This window comes from Mirounga angustirostris, unplaced genomic scaffold (assembly GCF_029215605.1).
Source record: "Mirounga angustirostris isolate CCGP_5_RB_7025 unplaced genomic scaffold, mMirAng1.0.hap1 SCAF_6, whole genome shotgun sequence".
Lineage (NCBI taxonomy): Eukaryota > Metazoa > Chordata > Mammalia > Carnivora > Phocidae > Mirounga > Mirounga angustirostris.
The window spans coordinates 103,823,268-103,842,414 of NW_026991714.1; the positions used below are offsets into that span (position 1 = coordinate 103,823,268).

Below are 19,147 nucleotides of genomic sequence, written 5' to 3' on the forward strand. Positions count from 1 at the left end.
GCCACTTCTCTTTTTTAGCAGTTTATTAATTCTTACCTCTATTTATTGAGTGCATACTCTGAGCCAAGCGCTCTGTCTCTGTTGTCAGAGACACGCCTGCTTTCATGGAATTTATATTCTACTGGGACAGGTGACAATAAGCAAATAAACCAACAAGGTAATTACAGACTGTGTTAAGTGACAGACGGAAATCATGAGTCAAGGGAGAGAGAAAAAATACCAAGGAGTTAGGCTGTAGACATCATGCTCTGGAAAGTTCCCAAGGAGAGATGAAAGGGTGAGAAGGGGTCAGCTGTGGGAAGAGCTGACGAGCTCAGGGAGAGAAGGCTTCAGTATTTGTGTTTGAGGAAGAAAAAGGCATCTTATGTGGCTAAAGCAGAGAGTTTAAAGCTGGGGAACAATACAATTCAGTTTGTGTTTTTAACATCACTGAGACACATGACAAATGTGTGTGTCTGGATTGGGAAAAGAAAGTTGCTTTAAAGGACAGTATTAGGACAAATGGCAGCATTTGACATGCACCAAATATTAGATGACAGTATTATATCAGTGTTAAATTTCTTGAATTTGATAATCCATTGTGGTTGTGAAGAGAATGTCCTTATTCTTAAGAGGGGTGAAGGGTCATGATCTCTGCAGTTTATTCTCAAATGGTTCAGGATAAAACAGGAGGAATCAAAGATGGCAAATTGTTAAGGGCATATGTGTGTTTATTGTAACGTTACATTCTTGCAACTTTTCTGTAGGGTTGAAAGTTTTTCAAAATAAAACTTTAAAGGTCACCGAGGCTGCTGTGTGTGGGAGAAGTTATGCGGGCGAAGTTAGGCAGGCCGGCCAGCAAGGAGGCTGTTGGGATGATGGCTGCATGCACTGGGGTGTCACAGTGGAGAGGGAGAGAGGAGGACAGGTGGGAAGTGTGTTTTGGAGATGGAACTGACAGAGCTTGCTGGTGGAGTGGATGTGGTGGCCAACGAGAAGAGTGGGACATAGAGGTTGCCCCTGGGGGCTCCCTGATGGTTATAAACTGAATTCCAGTAGCTTTCACCCCCAGTCTGTTTTACTCCAGTCAGCCCCTCTATGGGTAGTTAACACAGGGATTTATTTCACAGGTGAGGGGAGGCTCAGGGAGGAGAAGTGACTCATTTGAAGTCAGCAGATAGAGGCAGAAAATTTCCTTTTTACAAAGATACTTTATTTTCTTTACTCAGAAAACCCAAATACAAGCATGGGAATTAGTGCTCTTCAAACTGAATTCTTTCCCATTAGGTGGTTGTGAAATCAATGTAGTGAATGGCTACTTTATCATCAAACAAACAAACTAACTGAATAAACAGCATGTCCCGTGTAAGAAAGGATAAGTAAGGTCTCATGGAACTTTAGTTAAATACGTATATGTGTATATACTAGGTCATCAGATAAAATGTATTTTTTACTTTGAGTTACAGTCTAAAGTTGGAAAGCCATGCAGAGGATTATTGTAAACAGAGGTCTTACAGTTCCCATGGGAATAAGAAAGCAAAAGACAAACTCACTTGGGTGGCTACTGTTGGCTGTCTTGTGTTGTTTATTTCTTTAATGATTGATGGGCTATAAGTCAGTGTTTTCTTAGTTGACTTTGTAGTCCTTTACTTTCAGTCTTAAGGTCAACAAATACTGAGTGCTTGCTGTGTGCCAGACATTGTTCTCAGCAGTAGATATGAGCAGGACAGACATGACCCTCAAGGAGCTTACATTTAAGTATGTCACCGAGTAAAACCATAATATTCCTTAAGCTGTATTAAGCGATAGGTGCTCTGAGGATTCCGTAGGACTGGTCTGGGAAGGTGACACTTGAGCTCAGACCTGAGTGAAACTGAAGATACTGCTTTGCCTCAGGGAAGGCAGTGTCTCAAGCAGGAGCCCCAGCCCAGGTCAAAAGCCGTGAGTTGGAATTAAGCCACAGGGTGTTAGAAGGACAGAAAGATGGCCTTTGAAACTGTACTGTGGGGATCCGGGGAGAGTGGAGGGAGAGGAGGTCAGATTTGAGATATTTTTTGGAGATAAAGCCAACAGGACTTAATAATGGATTGGATGTAGGATACAGAGGGAAGGACTTAAGGATGAATCTGGGTTGGTAATGGTGCTGTTTACTGGTAGAGAGGGCTGGAGGCTGATAGAGAAATGTGATTTGAGAGAAAAATAATCTGTAGTTCTGTATCTGGCCATGAAGTTGAGAGTCCTCTTGGACATCCATATAGAGACTCAGTGTGGTCAGCTTGATAGCCGGGATCTTGAGTAGAGGTGTGAACTAGAACTACAAATTTGAAACCCATGAATGTATAGCTGGAATGGGGCTGATGAGCTTAACCAAGCTTACCTGGGTGAAAGTGTAGATCGGAAGAGCAGAGGCCTGAGCCAGATTCCCAGGACAGGTAAGAGAAAGGAGCACCAGTGACAAAGGAGGAACCCCATGTGGGAGCCTAGAGAAGGTGTTTGGGGTGGGGGGGCGCTTAATATCAATTTATGTAGAGTTGACTCCCTACTTTTGAGCTCTGGACCTACTTACCTTGAGAATTCACTCCTCTGTGTAAGATACATGTGTTTTTAATTTTCAAATGTTTTATTTAACAAATTGGTGATACTAGTACTCATATCACAGAGCTGTAGATTAGTTAATACACAGAGAGTGCTTCAAACGGTCCCTGGCACATAGTAAGAATTCAGTCACTGTGAGTTGTTTGTGGCAGTGGTTCTTATTATAAGAAGTCTTCTAAGGTCTAGATTCCAGATTAGTAGAGAAGAAAGATAGTAGTAGTGCTCGCTATTCATCTGAATGTGTTAGGTGATAATCAATTTTGTTTAGCTGGTTCCCTGAGTAGCATATTAAAGCAATCTTGAACAATGAGGGGACCTTGTTACTAGATTGCCATTAAGTGGTTACTGATAGTAAGTGACCCTAAAAACAAAGTGATAGAAAATGGCCTCCTTTTTCTAAAACATTTAATTTGCTGTTTCTTCATCACATATCATCCTTTGTTACTTTCAAGGTCAGGGGGAGATGATTCGTCACACAAATTATCATCTGAAGCAGCTTCTTTATAATTGACAAATGAACTCTCTTTTCCTTCCCAGGAGGAACTTGTTAAAACCAATAAAGTTCAAAATTCTAATTCCCGTTCCTTACTAGTGTGCACCATTTTATTCATCTCGAATAAACATACAACCTCAAGCATCCTACTAGGCAAATAGATTCCTTTTTAATTAGTGGCTCTATACACAGAATTTTATCATCGTGAAATTTATAAACCAAAAGGGAACAAATATTTACACTTGCAACTTCATGTCAACATTGCTCTGAAATGTAAATGTATCTCCCATGTTTCTGCTATGGCAGTAGGAAAATAAGCTTCAACTTCTCAGGAGAGTGTCTGCTCTGTTAGGTAGGGAATGTGTTCCTTCTTTGTGACTGGCATTACTTTTTTTCACACGAAGACTTGTTTTTTTTTTTTAAAAGCTCACTTCTTATTGTTTTTTGTAGTACTATTTTGTGGCATCTCTTAAGTACCAAGACAGAATTTTATTTTGAGGAGTTATTGCTTTTGTAGTTATCATACAGAATTATTTCTCAATTTAAGTAGACCTTTTATTCCAAGGCAAAATTAAGCCAACCACAAGGGTTTCTGGGAACAGAATAATGTAGAGCTAAGGCTTTGTGTGTCAGTATGGGCCGTCTAATGCTGTATAAAGGAAGATTTTAAATGATGCCTAAATATGTAATGGTTTAAAGATCCCAATTAAAATGAAAGAGCTAGTTAAAATGCATTGGGAAATAATTTAGAAAAGGGGGGATGATTTTGCCAAGATTTCAGAGATAAATAATTTTTTTCAAGGCTTTAGTGCAGTTTTGATCAAGCTGCATTAAGTGGCTCTGCCTAATTTCAGCCATTACATGATGGTTATACTTTGCCTGCATCCCAAAATGATTTTAGGTCCCTAAGGTTATTAAAATATATTTAGTATACTAATCTGTTTTTCAAAGCATCAAAAATAAGCTGAAGGAACAGATAAACCCTGTGTCTAGAATGAATAATTTAGTTCTAAATATCCTAGAAGCTAAGGAGAAAAGAGAGTGATGTGGTTTTTAAGATTTTCATCCTCAGACAGGGAAGCATAGAAGTTTGAGAAGAGAGAATTTTCCCCCTGATTTTTCTGAATTTAAAGGCAATTTATTTTGGATTCTAATCCTATATAGTGAACAATGAGTAACACCATTTGACAGTCTTTCTTCCTACTCTTCTCTCTCCTCTTCCCCGAAAGGGAAATACCTGATTGTAAAAATAATGTGTGCTGTTTATATAAAAATTTCAGACAAGTCAGAAATACATGTATTGAAGTTTCCTTGAATGATGCTATTTCTCAGTTCACAGAAAGGGGTGACAGTAAATCATTACTCAATGGAGGTGTGTTTGTTTTATGTATTTACTCATTCATTTAATTTTAATTAGGCTCCACGCACAACATGGTGTTTGAACTCATGACCCCGAGAATTAGAGTCTCATGCCCTACAGACTGAACTAGCCAGGTGCCCCAATGGAGACATTTTTGTAAGGGGTTTTGATAATAAGTTTAGCAAACATTTATTGGGCGTCTCAGATTCGCTCGTGTTAGGAATATAGAAATGAGTAAGAGAACTCTTTCCCTTAAAAGGATTCATGGGGTTCACTTACAGTCAGTATTTCATCTGATATTCCATATTTATTCACTGAGTACCAATATGGGTATAGTAGGGTGTTCAGCTGGGGTCTAGTAGGGTGGGTGCATCAGTAACGAACCATACAGCTAATGCTAATGTGTACTGAGTGCCTGAGTTTGTAGTGAACGAATTACCTTGAGAGCACAAAGGAGGAGAATTTTGTTTTGTGGGGGAAGGCTTTGCAGAGGGAGGAACTTTTAGGTTGCAAGTTAGTATCAAAGTGCACCAGATAGCCCCAAAGTGGGAGGGCATTTCTAGGCAGAGGGAACAGCAAGCCCAGAGTTTTGGAAGTGTGATCCAGATTGCATGTATGAGCAATGGTAAGTAGCGGACGGCGGAGCAGTGTATGGCTCAGGGAAGCGTGTGGGAGATGAAGCTGTGAAGATGGTAGAGTTGTGTCCAGGAAAAAAAAAAATTGGACCTTACTCTGTAAGTGGGCTTTTAAGAAGAGGAGGAAAGATTTATGTTTTAGGTACAAAACAGGTAGAAGCGTGAAACATCGATTGTGGGATGGGGGATTGAGATGCTAAGTGAGGTAAGGGAGAACCGCTGTAGAGCAGTATCTGCGTGGGTTGAGAGGATGGATCAAAATGCAGACACGTTTCTAATCTAAATTGTGTGGGATGAGATCCAGGAGTCCGTGAGGGATGATGGTTGCGGAGAAGAGAACCGGTCTCTGGGAATACCGACATTCAAGGAGTAGTCGAGGAAGGGGGCCTGTTCGTTTTACTTCTCATTTTGTTCCCTTTAAGTAATAATTGTATTGGTAAGTATCTTTTTTAAAAATTAATTTTTATTAAATATGAAAATTGCTACTCTCTCGGGCTGTTTCAGGGACCAAACCCACGATGTTGGCGTACCTGCCACATTCTAACTGAGCTAACTGGACACCAGCTAGCCCTCTGTGTCAGTAAATATCTTAACAGAAATTTTACTTCTAACCACATGGTACCTCATTATCTAATACATACAGATCTTTAAGTCTTTAAGAGTAAATCCTCTTTACAGTACAATCAAACTTGTCTAAAAAGCTTTTTTTTTTTTTTTTTTTAAGAAATCATGATGAAGTTTTATGTGCCACTGTGTAGCCTCCACATGCCCTCTCCTCATTTAGACTGAGTGATGCACCTTTCAGGGCTTTCTAGTCCATGCACTGCATCCCTGGGCCAGAGGCAGGGGAAGTCTTTGGGCTGATGCTAGATTTGGATACTGGCTCCTCCACCTTTGAACTCTGTAACTTTGGGCCTTCTACTTTATCTTGAAGTCACAGTCTTCTCATCTGCAAAGTGGAAAGATTAGTATCTATCGAAGCTTCAAAAGAAAAGCATTTGTTAGTTCAAACCAGAATATCTCCAAGAAACTACCTGACATTTTGAAGAGGCCGTTTTGTGATTCACACCTGTTTCCTGACCATGGAAAACAAACTATTCACCTTTCAGCTTTCAAAAAATTACCCAGATGTATACCCAGCAAACACCCCTACCCCTGTCTGACCCAAGCCTTATTCATCCCTGAGCCTCCCCCCCCCCCCCGCCTTGTTTTCCTTGGTAAAATATACATACCTGCTGGGAAAAAAAAAAAAGAAGTTTACTCTTTTGTTTACTATGAGTACCTTTAAGCCAGTAGTGGCCTGCTGACTCTTTTTTTTTTTTTCTAAGATTTTATTTATTTATTTGACAGACAGAGACACAGCGAGAGAGGGAACACAAGCAGGGGGAGTGGGAGAGGGAGAAGTAGGCTTCCTGCCGAACAGGGAGCCCGACGCGGGGCTCCATCCCAGGACCCCGGGATCATGACCTGAGCCGAAGGCAGACGCTTAACGACTGAGCCACCCAGGCACCCCGGCCTGCTGACTCTTAAAAAGTCTCACAATTAATATAAGTTAGGGATATGTTCACCTCAGATAATGGGGAGCTTCGGTGGAGATTGAACACATGGGAGTTCTTTGTCTCTTTTTTTTCTTTTTAAAATATATTTGGGCTTTTTATTGCTTGAGTAGAAAGTGCTCATTACTTATTATTTTATGTTTATAATATAGAAATAAAAAAAAAAACCAAAAGGTTTTGGAAATGGCATACATCGCACTGTTGTGGTTGATTTCCTCAAGATTGTCTTCTGTGGTTTTGGTGCAGTGGGAGGAGGCACAGTTGCAGGTCTGAGAGGGGGGAAACTCTGATTCTTAGCGCGCCCCCCCCCCCCCCCGTTTTCCAGTGGAAAAGGAGGGGGGGAGTGGAGGGGGGGTCTACCTGAGGAAGCTTTTCCGGTGGGTGGACAGGTTCACTGTGTAACTGGACCTCCCTGTTATTTATGTTATACCGGGTGTCACAGTCGGGACAGTAGCCATGGTACTGCACTTTTTCATTAAACCGAACTCGTTCCCGAGGCCCTGCCTGGGGGCACCTGTCTTTTTCAGGTCTGTGCTTCAGAGGCCGCCCGGGAGCCTTGTCCAAGGTACCAGCGGGTATGCCGCAGACGTCTCCATTTGGAATTTTGTTGGGTGCCCCGGGGAAGCCTCCATTTCGCAGGAGGATGCCATTCGTCTTCACGGGATTGACCGTCGGCGCCCCTCTCCGGGGGTCTTCACACTTCACAGGGGTCACCCGCGGGGGAGGCGGCGGAGGGTTTGGCTTTCTCAGGACGGTGAGGATAGCAAACGGGTGTACTGGGGGCTTGATGAGGGATGCGTGGGCCTGCACTTTGATCTTCTCGGTGCTGGAGGCCGTTGTGCCGCTGGAGCTACTATTCAGGGTGTCTGTTTCGGAGCTCTCGGTCATCTCATCCTCCAGCTGCAGGTCGGAGGTCGGGGTATCAATCTGGTCAACCACCTCAAGTTCCTTGGCCACGTCCTTCAGGTCGCCCAGGACTAATTCTAGATCCTCCACGATGATCTTGATCTGTTCCTTCACCTTGGTTTTGGAGGCTGCCGGCGGTCCCTCGGCTGGAGAGGACGAGGAGGGGGTCCCCTTGGACTTGGCTGACATTCTGTGGGGGCAGGGGAGGCAGGTTAGCACAGGCAGGTGAGCGGAGGCTGCTGCGCGCCCCTGTCCCCTGGCGCTGCTGCGGCCGCTGCCGCCCCGATCCCCCCACATCTTGGACGCTCCCTGGGCAGCGGCGGGTGGCTGCGCTCTGCGCTCTGCGCTCGGCTAGGCGGCCGCACCGTGATGCTGCCAATTCCCCCAGACACTGTGCTCGGCGCGGGGCTGCAGCCTCCTCCCGCCCGAGTCCTTTGTCTCTTGCAGCAGTCTTGGGGAGGAACTCCGAGGCTGCAACAGTGCCGTCCAGACTCAGGGCCTTTGCATGTCTCTGCTTCAACATCTTTAGCATAGAGGTTTTTCTCATGCTCATCTCCCTCTCACAAAGTAAATTCTTTTTTTTTTTTTTTTAAGATTTTATTTATTTGAGAGAGAGAGACAGAGAAGGGGAAAGGGAGCATGAGCAGGGGGAGGGGCAGAGGGCAAAGCAGACTCCCTGCTGAGCAGGAAGCCTGACCAGGACTGGATCCCAGGTCCCTGGGATCATATGACTTGAGCCGAAGGCAGATGCTTAACCAACTGAGCCACCCAGGCACTCTTCTCACAAAGTAACTTCTTTGTGTTTAGGCATCACTTCTTTGTTCCAGCAGGGAACAGAGGGAATGGGCCAAGGGTAACAGCAAAAGCTTTCTCCTGGTGAGGCTTTTCCTTACTCAGGAAATAAGGCAGTCCCCTTCCCACCAGGGGCTTCTTATTTCATTATCCTGAGCTGAGTCACATGGCCATCCCTTAGCTGCAGGTAGTCAGGGAGGTCAAGAATTTAGCTTTCCAGTCTTTTTGGTTAGAATGCAAAGGAGAAGGTGGTGGGAGTGGGTTTATATCAGTCTACATAGTATCTACTCTTCTTAGGGCAATATTATCTTGGTATAGTTACCAACTTCTGGATCTTATTGGGAGTGACGGGTGTCCTGGTTTGCCTAGGACTGAGACATTTCCTGGGATGTAGGACTTTCAGTGCCATTACCTGGACAGTCTGTAGGAAAACCAGGATGATTGTCATCTTAGTCCTGTCCTATTCTCTTTGGTAAATGTGTCATCTCTTGAGGATGGGGCTACCTTCACTAGGCTTACAAAGACTGAAAAAATAATAATTTAATAATATGAGAGCAACTTAATTAAAAATTATACAAAGTAATGACTAAACTATTAAATAATATTTTAATAATTTACAATGAGAAATAAATAATAAAATGGAGCAGATTGGAAGTGGAACTCCATGTTGCTGCTTAGTGCATGTGAGATTTTGACCAGATGTCTTGGGGCTACAACAGTACCCAACTCTAGGGGGCTTTGCTCACAGCAGCCTGGAATTGATTCTGTAGTACTTCTGATTAATTGACTGATTATACTGAAAAGAATTGTATGTTATCTCCGGCAGGTATACGTGTTAAACCCTATGTTGTAGGTATGCACTCGCTAGCACACATGTGGGGTAGACTGTTAGACACCAGAGGCCCTCCTGATGCCAGGCTTCCTGCTGAGGTTGACCTTGAAAGTAGACCCTTCATGGGTGACATGGTCTGGAGAATAAGAACCTTTTTTCCCTTCCCCACCCCTCTACCTGAAGCTGAGTCCTGGGCTGGATGTGTCTGCTGGGCCCCCAGGAGTCAGGAGGATCCTTGACTCTTTTTCCTCTGCTGTCCTCCCTTCCCTGTTTTGAACAGAGATTCCTCTTAATGTAATAGGAACCTGGCTCACTGCCTCTTTTCCTTAACCTCATCCTAAAACTGTAATACATATTTAATATTTTCTTGCATGTTTGAGTTTTAGTTAATATTTAACGATAATTTCATTCTGTAGCCATCCTCTTATCTGGTATCTTGGAACTAGTCCCTATGCCTCTCAGTTTTAGCCTCTGATGATTAAGTTCTGTAAAAAACAACAACAACAACAACAAAAAAACCCCCACAAACGTGTGCTATTCGGACATACTTTTTTATTAGTAAAGGCATTACTTAGTATGTGACCAACACTGTGCATCTATAACCCGTTGTTCTACCTCGTGAGTACCGACGTAATTTAGAAAGAATTCTTTCTTTGTTAAAGACCTTTTTTTCTAGGTGGGCCACATGTTTCCAGACCTATTTCATAGTAATTTGTGGTTTTTTAGGTATGTCAATAGAGATGCTGTAGCCAGAATGCCTGGATTCTGTTAGATAAACATTTTGTAAGAGTGCTTACTTTAAAAAATTGTCTTTGTTTAAAACGTTAATTTCTTCTCTAATGTCTCAATGAAGACATTTTTTAGTAAATCTGATAAATTCTAGTTAAAAATTTTCTTTTTAATATTTTAAGCCTTTATTTAACATTTTGTTTTTGATATTTTAAATCTTTTAAGCCTCTTTTCTGAAGGTTGATATATTAATGCTTTTTGGTCCACATACTTTTCCTCTGAATTTCAAGAAATCTGTGCTAGAATCTGTAACATGCTTAATATATACTTTGTTGATCATATGGGTTTTTATTAAAAACAGCTAAATAAAAATTTCCATGAATGATAGTGTGCATATGATAATATATTTTTCATCATTTATATGCTGTTGGGAGAGTGACTCATGCACTGTTTTCTCTTGAGTTCCTGAGAGTTTATAAAACTATTACAAACAGTTGACAACAGAATTGAAATAATGAATGTTTAAAGTGGAGGAAAAAATGTTTCTCATTTGTTCCTCTCTTACCTTGATGAAATTTTTACCACTTGAAATTTTCCAGTAAAGTCAAGGTCAGTATGTAAGTCTAATATGGTTCTACCCATCATGGTCTAAGGATTTCCTGTCTTGTCATACAGCATGTGTGTTCCCAAAGGAGAAAATACAGTTTGATTTCATGATGATAAATAGCTTTTCAAGGACACTGGAGTCAGGTATAAAAGGATGATCACTGTTTGAGGACCAGGAGATAGTGTGGAGGGGAAAGGGTGAGATGAAAGTTAAAAGTTGACATCACTAAGCTCCGAATTGTTGGTCACCCCTAGTATCTCTAGCTGTCCTCCTGGCAATATTTTAGGGATGTATTTCCTTTGACCTTTACATTAGTAGGATGTCGTAGGCCTTAGAATCCAGCATAAAACTGAGCTGAAAACAAAGTAGAGTTGTTTGTGACCCGCTGGGGTGGTCCTTCAGGTAGAACACATTCTCAGGTGGTAACTGATGAGTGACCTTGGGCAATTAAACCTTAACATTAGGGTGCCTGGGTGGCTCAGTCGGTTAAGCGGCTGCCTTCAGCTCAGGTCATGGTCCCGGGGTCCTGAGATCGGGCCCCACATCCGGCTCCCTGCTCGGCGGGGAGCCTGCTTCTCCCTCTCCCTCTGCCTGCCTCTATGCCTACTTGTGCTCGCTCGCTCTCTCTCAAATAAATAAAATCTTTAAAAAAACCAAACAAACCAAAAAAACCTTAACATTGTACAGTGTCGTGGACAACCCAGTGAGAACATCACAAATACTTAACAAAAATATGTAAAATTCAGACTCCAGTGCATTGTTTTATACCTTGACACTCCTGGATAAGTTACCTTGTGTTTTACCCCCAGGCTTCCCCTTCTGTACATCGTTATCCATCTGGGTTTTGATTTATTTTTCATTGCACACTTACTATCCCTCTCATTGCTTCACTGTGGGGGAAAATATTTTTTATTCCAGAGCTGTAACGTTGCTGCCTGGGCCTTTTACCTTGAAGTTTCGATGTCCTAGAAGTCTATAAAAGAAATAGAAGATCCCTTTACTTTAACTCCCTGTATGTGTGTTTATCTGTTAAGGCATGTTGGCATTTAGTGGGGACAGGGAGAGAGGATCATCCACCTAGAGTCTTCCTTTGTTCTAATTTACATAATTTCTTAACGTATTCATGGCACCCTTTCCCTTAGCTTCAACTTTTGAGCTTTTAAAAGACTTAGATGTTTTGGTTTTGTATGCATACATTTTGAAATCCCTGGGTTGAACATTTTCTAGATGTTTGCACACTCTACTCAGCCTAGGACTGAGCTGCCTAAATGACCATTAACCAGAAGTCTTAACTGTCCAAAGAGAGGATTCATGCTACTCCAAGTATGCATTGCCCTCTGCATAGCATATTAATTTTGGCAACCAGAGATAGATGAGAATTTTGCTGCATTTAAATTTTTCATTGTGATGAGGCAAATCTATTATTATAAAAGCTCTCTACTCATCAGTGAGAGTGTTTCCTTCTGTTTTAATTAAAGGAGCAGTATATTTTTAAATTTAATTATGGCACTTTGATGATCTGATACTGGCTACAAGCTAAGAATTCTTTGATTCTTAAGATTTATAATGCGCCTAGAGCAAAAGAATGATGGAAATGTTCAGTATCTACACTGTTCAGTAAGATAGGCGCATGTGGCTGTTGGGCACTTAAAAGGTGGCTAGTGAGACCGAGGAATTAAATTTTAGATTTTCTTTAAAATTAAAATTTAAATAGTCGCATGTGGTTAGTGGTTACCATATTGGATAGCAGAGATCTAGAACATGTAGAAAAACTTCCATTTAGTATAATGGCGTTCTGGAATTTCAAATTTCCTTGTTTTTGGTTGGGAAGTTGAGGCTGGTTAAATTTGAAATTGATAATGGATAGTATTGGTATTAGCCATGGAGAGAGACTTCTTTAACAGAGATGTGAGTTTATTGGACTTAAATATATTGGAGAGAAGGCAAGTATCCATTCCAAAAATAATTCCATATAATGAGTTGAACAAATACTTGGAAAATATTTCCTGTGTATAAAGAAGTATGCTAAATATGGAGGCTAGAAGCTGAGTGGAACTTAGGTCATCCCCTCGAGGAGCTTTCTATTTGAGTTTTCCTCCAGAGGCTTTGATAGGTGCACGGGTGAGCTCTGCCCTTGTAGAGCACAGAATGCCAAGTGGGGCATTATCATCAGGATTTGGCTTCATTGCTTTGCAGGCGGGCTGGGGCTCAAGGAGGCGCTGTTTATATCCCAGAACATAGAGTTGCATATCAGCTCGACGTGCAAGTTTGATTTCAGTCGCGAGAGGGTTGAGGCGGGATTGGGATTTCTTCAGGTGTGTGCCGCAAGAAGCTCTGCTGAGTTCCACATGTGTTTGAGCAGGCCCCTCAGGTCTGCCCCACTTCTGGGAGATGAACTTTCCCTGGGCTCTGGAATGCTGGAGAGGCCTTGAACATGGACCGTTCCCCATCCATACTCCCCCTCACCGAGGTGAGGACGAATTCTTGATAATGCTGAGTTTGGCTCAGCAACCAGGACTGTCTAATGGAGATAAATATTCCCTTAAACAGAAGTATAGAGATTGTTGGGCAAGCCAGATTTTAAAAGTCACAGTAAGAATTCAGCTTTCTTTTATTTATTTTTTTCTCCCAACTGGTAAGACCCCACCTGAGTTCACTTGGCTATGTTCTTACTTGGAAACCCAAGGGCCAAGGAAAAGCCACAGAAAAACAGGCCGCATCTGCTCCTACTTGTACAGCCACCTTACTTGCTCACTAAGTTCTGTGTTTTTAGCTAAATAAATCATGAACTTACAGCAGAGGGGTGTGTGTGCCCACCAGTCTGTTACCCACTGAGCCACTAACCACAGCTCACTTAACGCTGCTTGGAGTCAGGGAACTCGGAACCTAACTGTCCTTGGGCCCTCTTTCTGGCAGTTGGGTGAGTCATGAGAGCCTGAAGGGTGAAGCTCAGACAGGCTGGAGCAGTAGGTTATGGAGTAAGAAAGGGAGACCGTGTAAACAGTGGTGAGCTGGAAGCAGAGGAATTACTGATCTGATCTGGTGCAGATGTGGAGTGGGAAGAGCCAGGCTTTCCTCCTTGGCTGCCGGGGACAGGGGACTTGTGTCACATGGACTTGTGTCTTGGCAGCTGGGACCATCAGGATTGAGTCAGCAGAGTTACCCAGTGTGCTGGGGTTTGTTTTTGCCAGGTCAGGGATGCAGTTCTTCAGGCAGTCTGTTACAGCTGGGACTGAGGGAGAACGGGGAGATGGGTTGACAGTCTTCACACGAGGTGTCCAGACACTCCTGGCTCAGAACTCAGCCATGGATAGTGGGATGCTCGCCTGTCTGTGTGCTTGGGGCCTTGGTCTCTGGCCTTGGGCCATGATGTCAGCCTGACTAGGTTGGCACATGTAGCCTGGAATGGTTTGGCACACATAGCCTGGAATGGGTTAGGCTTCTGCTTCAGCCATTAAGGAAGGGAACTGGCCAGTCTTTCCTGAAATAGTGCCCACAGGCTGGCAGGGCCCTGACTGGCACCTGCCCCTTTCAGAGGTGGGCTCAGGATAACTGTGTGGAAATTTTCCAGTGTGAGGGTTGTGGAAGGATATCCCATCTCCCTCCAAGCACAGCCAGGCCAGAACATCAGTGGCGTTTGCAAAGAATGGGTTAACTATTAGAAGAAAATATTTCCAAAAGTAAGTAATCATGGGTACAGATGGGAAAAGATGGGTAAATTTGACTTTTTAAAGATTTGAAATGTCTGTATCACTAAAGGCAAAACTGCAAATATAATTAAAAGACAAATGGGAGACTGGGAGAAAATAGGCCATGTGTAATAGACAAAGGATGAATACAGAGACTATAAGGAACCATCTGCAAAATAATCAGGTATGATTTTGTCCCATTAGATTGGCAGGAATTAAAAAGATTAATAATCTGTTTTGGCAACAGAGGAAAAATGGGTATCATTCACATATGGTGAATGTATAAATTGTTCAGACCTTTTTGGGAGGGCAGTTTGGCACTATCTATGAAAAAAAGGTCAGATATCTTTGATTCAGTAATTCTGTGTCTAGCAAAGATACCCACGTGTACACTCGTATCCCTTTATTGTTAGTAATGGTAAACTGTGGAATAACTGAATGCACAGCAGTACAGCTCGCATATGAAATACTATGCAGCACCTTAAAAAATGTGGTAGATCTGTAGCAACTGATGTGGGAAACTCTCCCTGATACACTTTTACTGAGAAAAATAAATGATAAAATTGTCACAATTTGTGTAAAAAATCTCCTCAAAACTAGATGTATTTCTGTATGTATTTCATTTAGTAGATTCTGTATGTGTTGTGCATATGAAATCTATATATATCATGGATTCTAAAACATGTTTTTCACATGTTAGAATTTCTAAAATCAGTGTATCTAACAATTGGCATAGTTTAATAGTTAAACTTTTTTTTTTCTTTCTTTCTTGGTGAAGAATAATGTGTATTATAAGTGATACTAGATTTAATGGCAGATGATACATAAATGCACTGATAAAGGACTCAAAGGAAGGACTGGGATGGGATTGAGGAGATGACAGTAGAGATTGACTCCATCATATCATCTGTATTATTTGAAAAGATTTATTTAGGGTTGGCTCCAGTCAGTCAAGCGTCTGCCTTTGGCTCAGGTCATGATCCTGGAGCCCCTACTGAGCCTCTTTCTTGAGAGACAGAGAGAGCACATGCGTAGTGGGGGGTGGGGGTGGGGGTGCGGACAGAGGCAGAGGGAGAGGGAGAGAGAATCTCAAGCAGATTCCCCACTGAGCACAGAGCCGATGCAGGGCTTGATCTCACAACCCTGAGATCATGATCTGAAGTGAACCCAAGAGTTGGACGCCCAACTGACTGAGCCACATAGGCGTCCCTAAAATTCTTTTAATGATGAAAATGAATTCACTTCTCTGAGCTATTTCTCTCTACCTCTGCCATTATACTTGATATTCTGCTGCTTCTGAGAACTTTAATGCCCATATGACTGAGAGATTGTTCAGCTCCATTAAGAAGTTAAATAGCTGTAAAGATTTCAATGGGAGAGAATTGTGTGCTGAGGTCCAAGAAAAGGGGCAACAGGACTCTGTAGAGACCAGGGCCAGTCATCCCATTGTAACCTTTCCTGTCTGTGTGAAGAGATTGAAGGCCTCAGTCTACAAGGTAGTGCCTGGTTAACCCAAGGTAATTACTGCCGGGTTACCCATCCACCTACTGGGCAATTACCCATCCACCTACTGGGCAAACCTGGTCGGTGGTATCCCATCTGCTCTTTGGATGAAGGAATCCTATGGTGAGGCAGAAAATAGGTCAAACCAAGGAACATTACCAAACAACATTGAAAGGAGAATGCATTGTCCGGGTAGAAAACAGCCTTAGTCTGAAGAGCGAAAGGAGTAAATGGGCTTTTACATCCAAGCGGTGTAATGAGGCAGGTAGGAGATGACCTACCATAGGTGGGATGTTGGGTTTGCTCTGCTCTGGGGGCTGGACCCTGGGATCCTTGTATGTAAACAGGGTGTAGTGTGGGTGTCTCTCCATAAGTGAGTGCTGCATTGTGAAGATACACACTGAGAGTTTAGTAGTGACACTGTCACCAAAGATGACGATCGTTTATTGTAAGACAACAGGCAGAGCTGGGGGAGCCAGAGGAAGGCGAGAGCAGCCCTTGGAAAATCTAGGGAGACTTTTTGGCCAAGATGTCATTTGGGGTGGTAGAATTTGGACCTGTGTTTTTTAAGGAGGGCTGCAAAGGAAAGGAAGGAAGGCACAAAAGAATATGAGGAACTGCGAGCAGTAAGTAGTTTCCTTGGTCCAGGCGCACAAACAGGTATATAGAACCAGGTGTACAAAAGGGAAGCAGTAGGAAGTAAGATTTAAAAAGGTAGCTTATGGGCAGACCGCAGAGAGCTGAGAATGTCAGATTTGGGACTTTGACCTTGACTCAGTAGGCTCGTGTTTTCTGTTTAATCTTTTGGTTACCAGGTATTTTGATAACATCATTGGTTTGACTTTTATTTAATTCAGTCACTTCAAGTTTATTTTCTAAGGGTTTATGATAGGGGTTTAAATCTTGTGTTAAAAGTTTGTTGTAGAACATAGGAGTTTTTTTGCACGTAAAATGCTGAATTTCAAAATTACATTTGTGCTGGGCGCCTGGGTGGCTCAGTTGGTTAAGCGACTGCCTTCGGCTCGGGTCATGATCCTGGAGTCCCGGGATCGAGTCCCGCATCGGGCTCCCTGCTCAGCGGGGGGTCTGCTTCTCCCTCTGCCCTCTTCCCTCTCGTGCTCTCTGTCTCTCATTCTCTCTCTCTCAAATAAATTTAAAAAAAAAATTACATTTGTGCTGCACACTCTGGTTTTGCTCTCTGCCTGGCAGCATTTACAAATAAACCACTTCACTTTCAAAGGAGATGCTAGTATTTATCCTTATCCAGTGAAAGTCAAGAACTGGGTTCTGCATGAAGAGGTGAAATTCAACATGAAAGATTTATGGAATAAAGTTCATGAGAGACCGCAAAGCCGTGATCCTTGCTCTCTTTCCTGTAGCATGATTTGGAAAATCTTTTGTCCTGGCAATTCCTTACAGCCTTTCTTTTAAACCTGGCCACCTTTCCATTGCCAGCTCAACTTCCTTGTTAGCCGATGCTACCGCTTCAAGTTCTGGCTTTGGCTCCCCAGGTGCCTTGCTGAGCTGAGCTGACCTTAGGAATCTGAAATGTCGAGGGTCAATTTGCAGTAGGGAAATGTGGTAGCAAGCCTTGCTTTTTCTCCCGTGATGTAACTTAATCAGATCCTCTTGTTTTTCCCTGAATGGTACAAGCAATTGCACTGAAATGGTTATTCATCTGTGCCTGTGATGCTTTAAAAAATAATTTCACTAATATGTCACAACATGCATTATTTATTATTTTAGTAAATGGATTTTTAAACAGGCAACAATTTACAAATTTAAACATGACAATTAACATGATATGACATAAAAAAACAATCTCCTGGTGTCTTTGTTATCAGCATTGCATTAATGATCTTAGCCCTTCTGGGAGCTTTCATTTTTTGATGGCTCTGACGGATGATGGCAGATTGTGGTGATGATACGCTTTTATAACTTATATTTTAGACGAAATGATATTGGCATGTAATGTGGACTGCCAGAAATAACATCGTTTGTCATTGCTAGTATTGTTTCGACTTAACATTCTGAGTTCTTCTTTAAGGAAGATGTCCACTGTATAATTATGCACTGGTGGGCCTTGGTAGGGTTTACCTTCTGCTTGGAAACCAGTTTAGGCCTAATGAGTATTTCCTGTTCTTTCCTCCTGGGAATTATGGGGTGGGCTCACTACTTAGGCTCAGCCTGCTGAATGCTCTTACCCTGGAGTTTGAGTCTGGAGAGAATGTTCTAAAATGCAGGGACAGTTAGTAGTGGCAGAGTTACAAAAATTACCAAGATTTCCTTCCTGGATAGTCTTAGTTGCACACATCAGTGCTAATAACAGTGTTTACTTTTAAGTGCGTTTTGCTCTGATAGCCCCTTTGTGCACATCATCAGAACTTCCAGCACGGTCACACTGCCTGCCAGCCAACAGTTTGCGTTCAGTAGTGTTGCTGTCTTCTGTGCTTATTTGTGCTGTTATTTGAATATTTAATAGAGCTGAATTTCAGACTGTCCTCTGAAGAATTTTAAGCCTTGCGAAGGTACCCTTGGGCACCTGATAACAGTGTACCTCAGTTGGATGGAGTCTTAATGGTTTTTCTCTCCTGTTACTATACAGATATATTACGGTAGGTTAAATGGGAGTTTTCCTGTTGTCTAAAATTTTGACCCAGCTCCCAGAGCTGTTGCCAGTAGGTGGTAAGTACCCACATTGTTTGAAGAGAGACTCTAGAAACATCCATTGCAGGATTTGTCAAGAGGTGGCCAGAGGCGTCTAACAACTGTTACATACTCCACCCTATAACCCAGGCTGTGTCAGGAAGACTAGAAAGGATTCCATGCAAGGAACTCCTGGGAGTATACATGCTCTTCCCTGGGGAAAGTGAGTTCCTCTCTTTATCCTCCCGGCAGTACATTTGAGAGAGGCCCAAGCTGGTATGAGATTAGAATGGAATCCTAAGAAAGAATTCTTGAGACTGTAGTGTGAATCTCCTGGAGTTTGGAGATGTCTGTGAACACAGTGATGGGAAGCAGCCTTGTGGCTGGAGCTACACTGGAGTGGGGGTAGAGAGAGGGGATGGCAAAGGCTTGACATTTCCTGCTGGCTAGGAGGTCTGCCTGGAGGGCAGCTGTGAGTCATCTTGAAAGACTGTCCCTGGTGCAAGGACTGCCTGCCCGGCCAGCTGTAGGACCCCAGCAGAAAGAGGCTGTGGGTGAACTGCAGGAGCAGGAGCTGAGAGGAGGTGGTAAGAGATGAGCCAAGGGCCCCCATTGCCTTCATCAGGCAGCGTGGGGGTCCCAGTGAAGGAGTCACACTAGAGAGAACCTGCATTTGAACTCCTGCAACTGGCAGCTCTTTTACAGGCCAGGGGACCATAGACGAGTGAATAGACTTCTCTGTTTCCTTTTCCTCACACTTGCCTCTTTTCACTCTCTGAGCCCTTCCCTCGCCTCACGGCTGGTTTGAGGGGAAAAGCTTCACAT

At 42.9% G+C, this 19,147-nt stretch overlaps 2 protein-coding genes across 6 annotated transcripts in view; one reads left to right on the forward strand and one right to left on the reverse strand.

Moving 5' to 3' along the window:
- The window catches only part of KAT6B (lysine acetyltransferase 6B), a 181,355-nt gene that overhangs the window by 41,290 nt on the left and 120,918 nt on the right, over positions 1–19,147 (forward strand). The gene's annotated exons all lie outside the window — the stretch shown is intronic.
- On the reverse strand, positions 5,997–7,713 carry LOC123845601 (protein Largen-like). Its single transcript, XM_045876329.1, is given in 3 exon segments — positions 5,997–6,043; positions 6,811–6,957; positions 6,960–7,713. Coding segments are annotated over 3 exon segments (948 nt in total).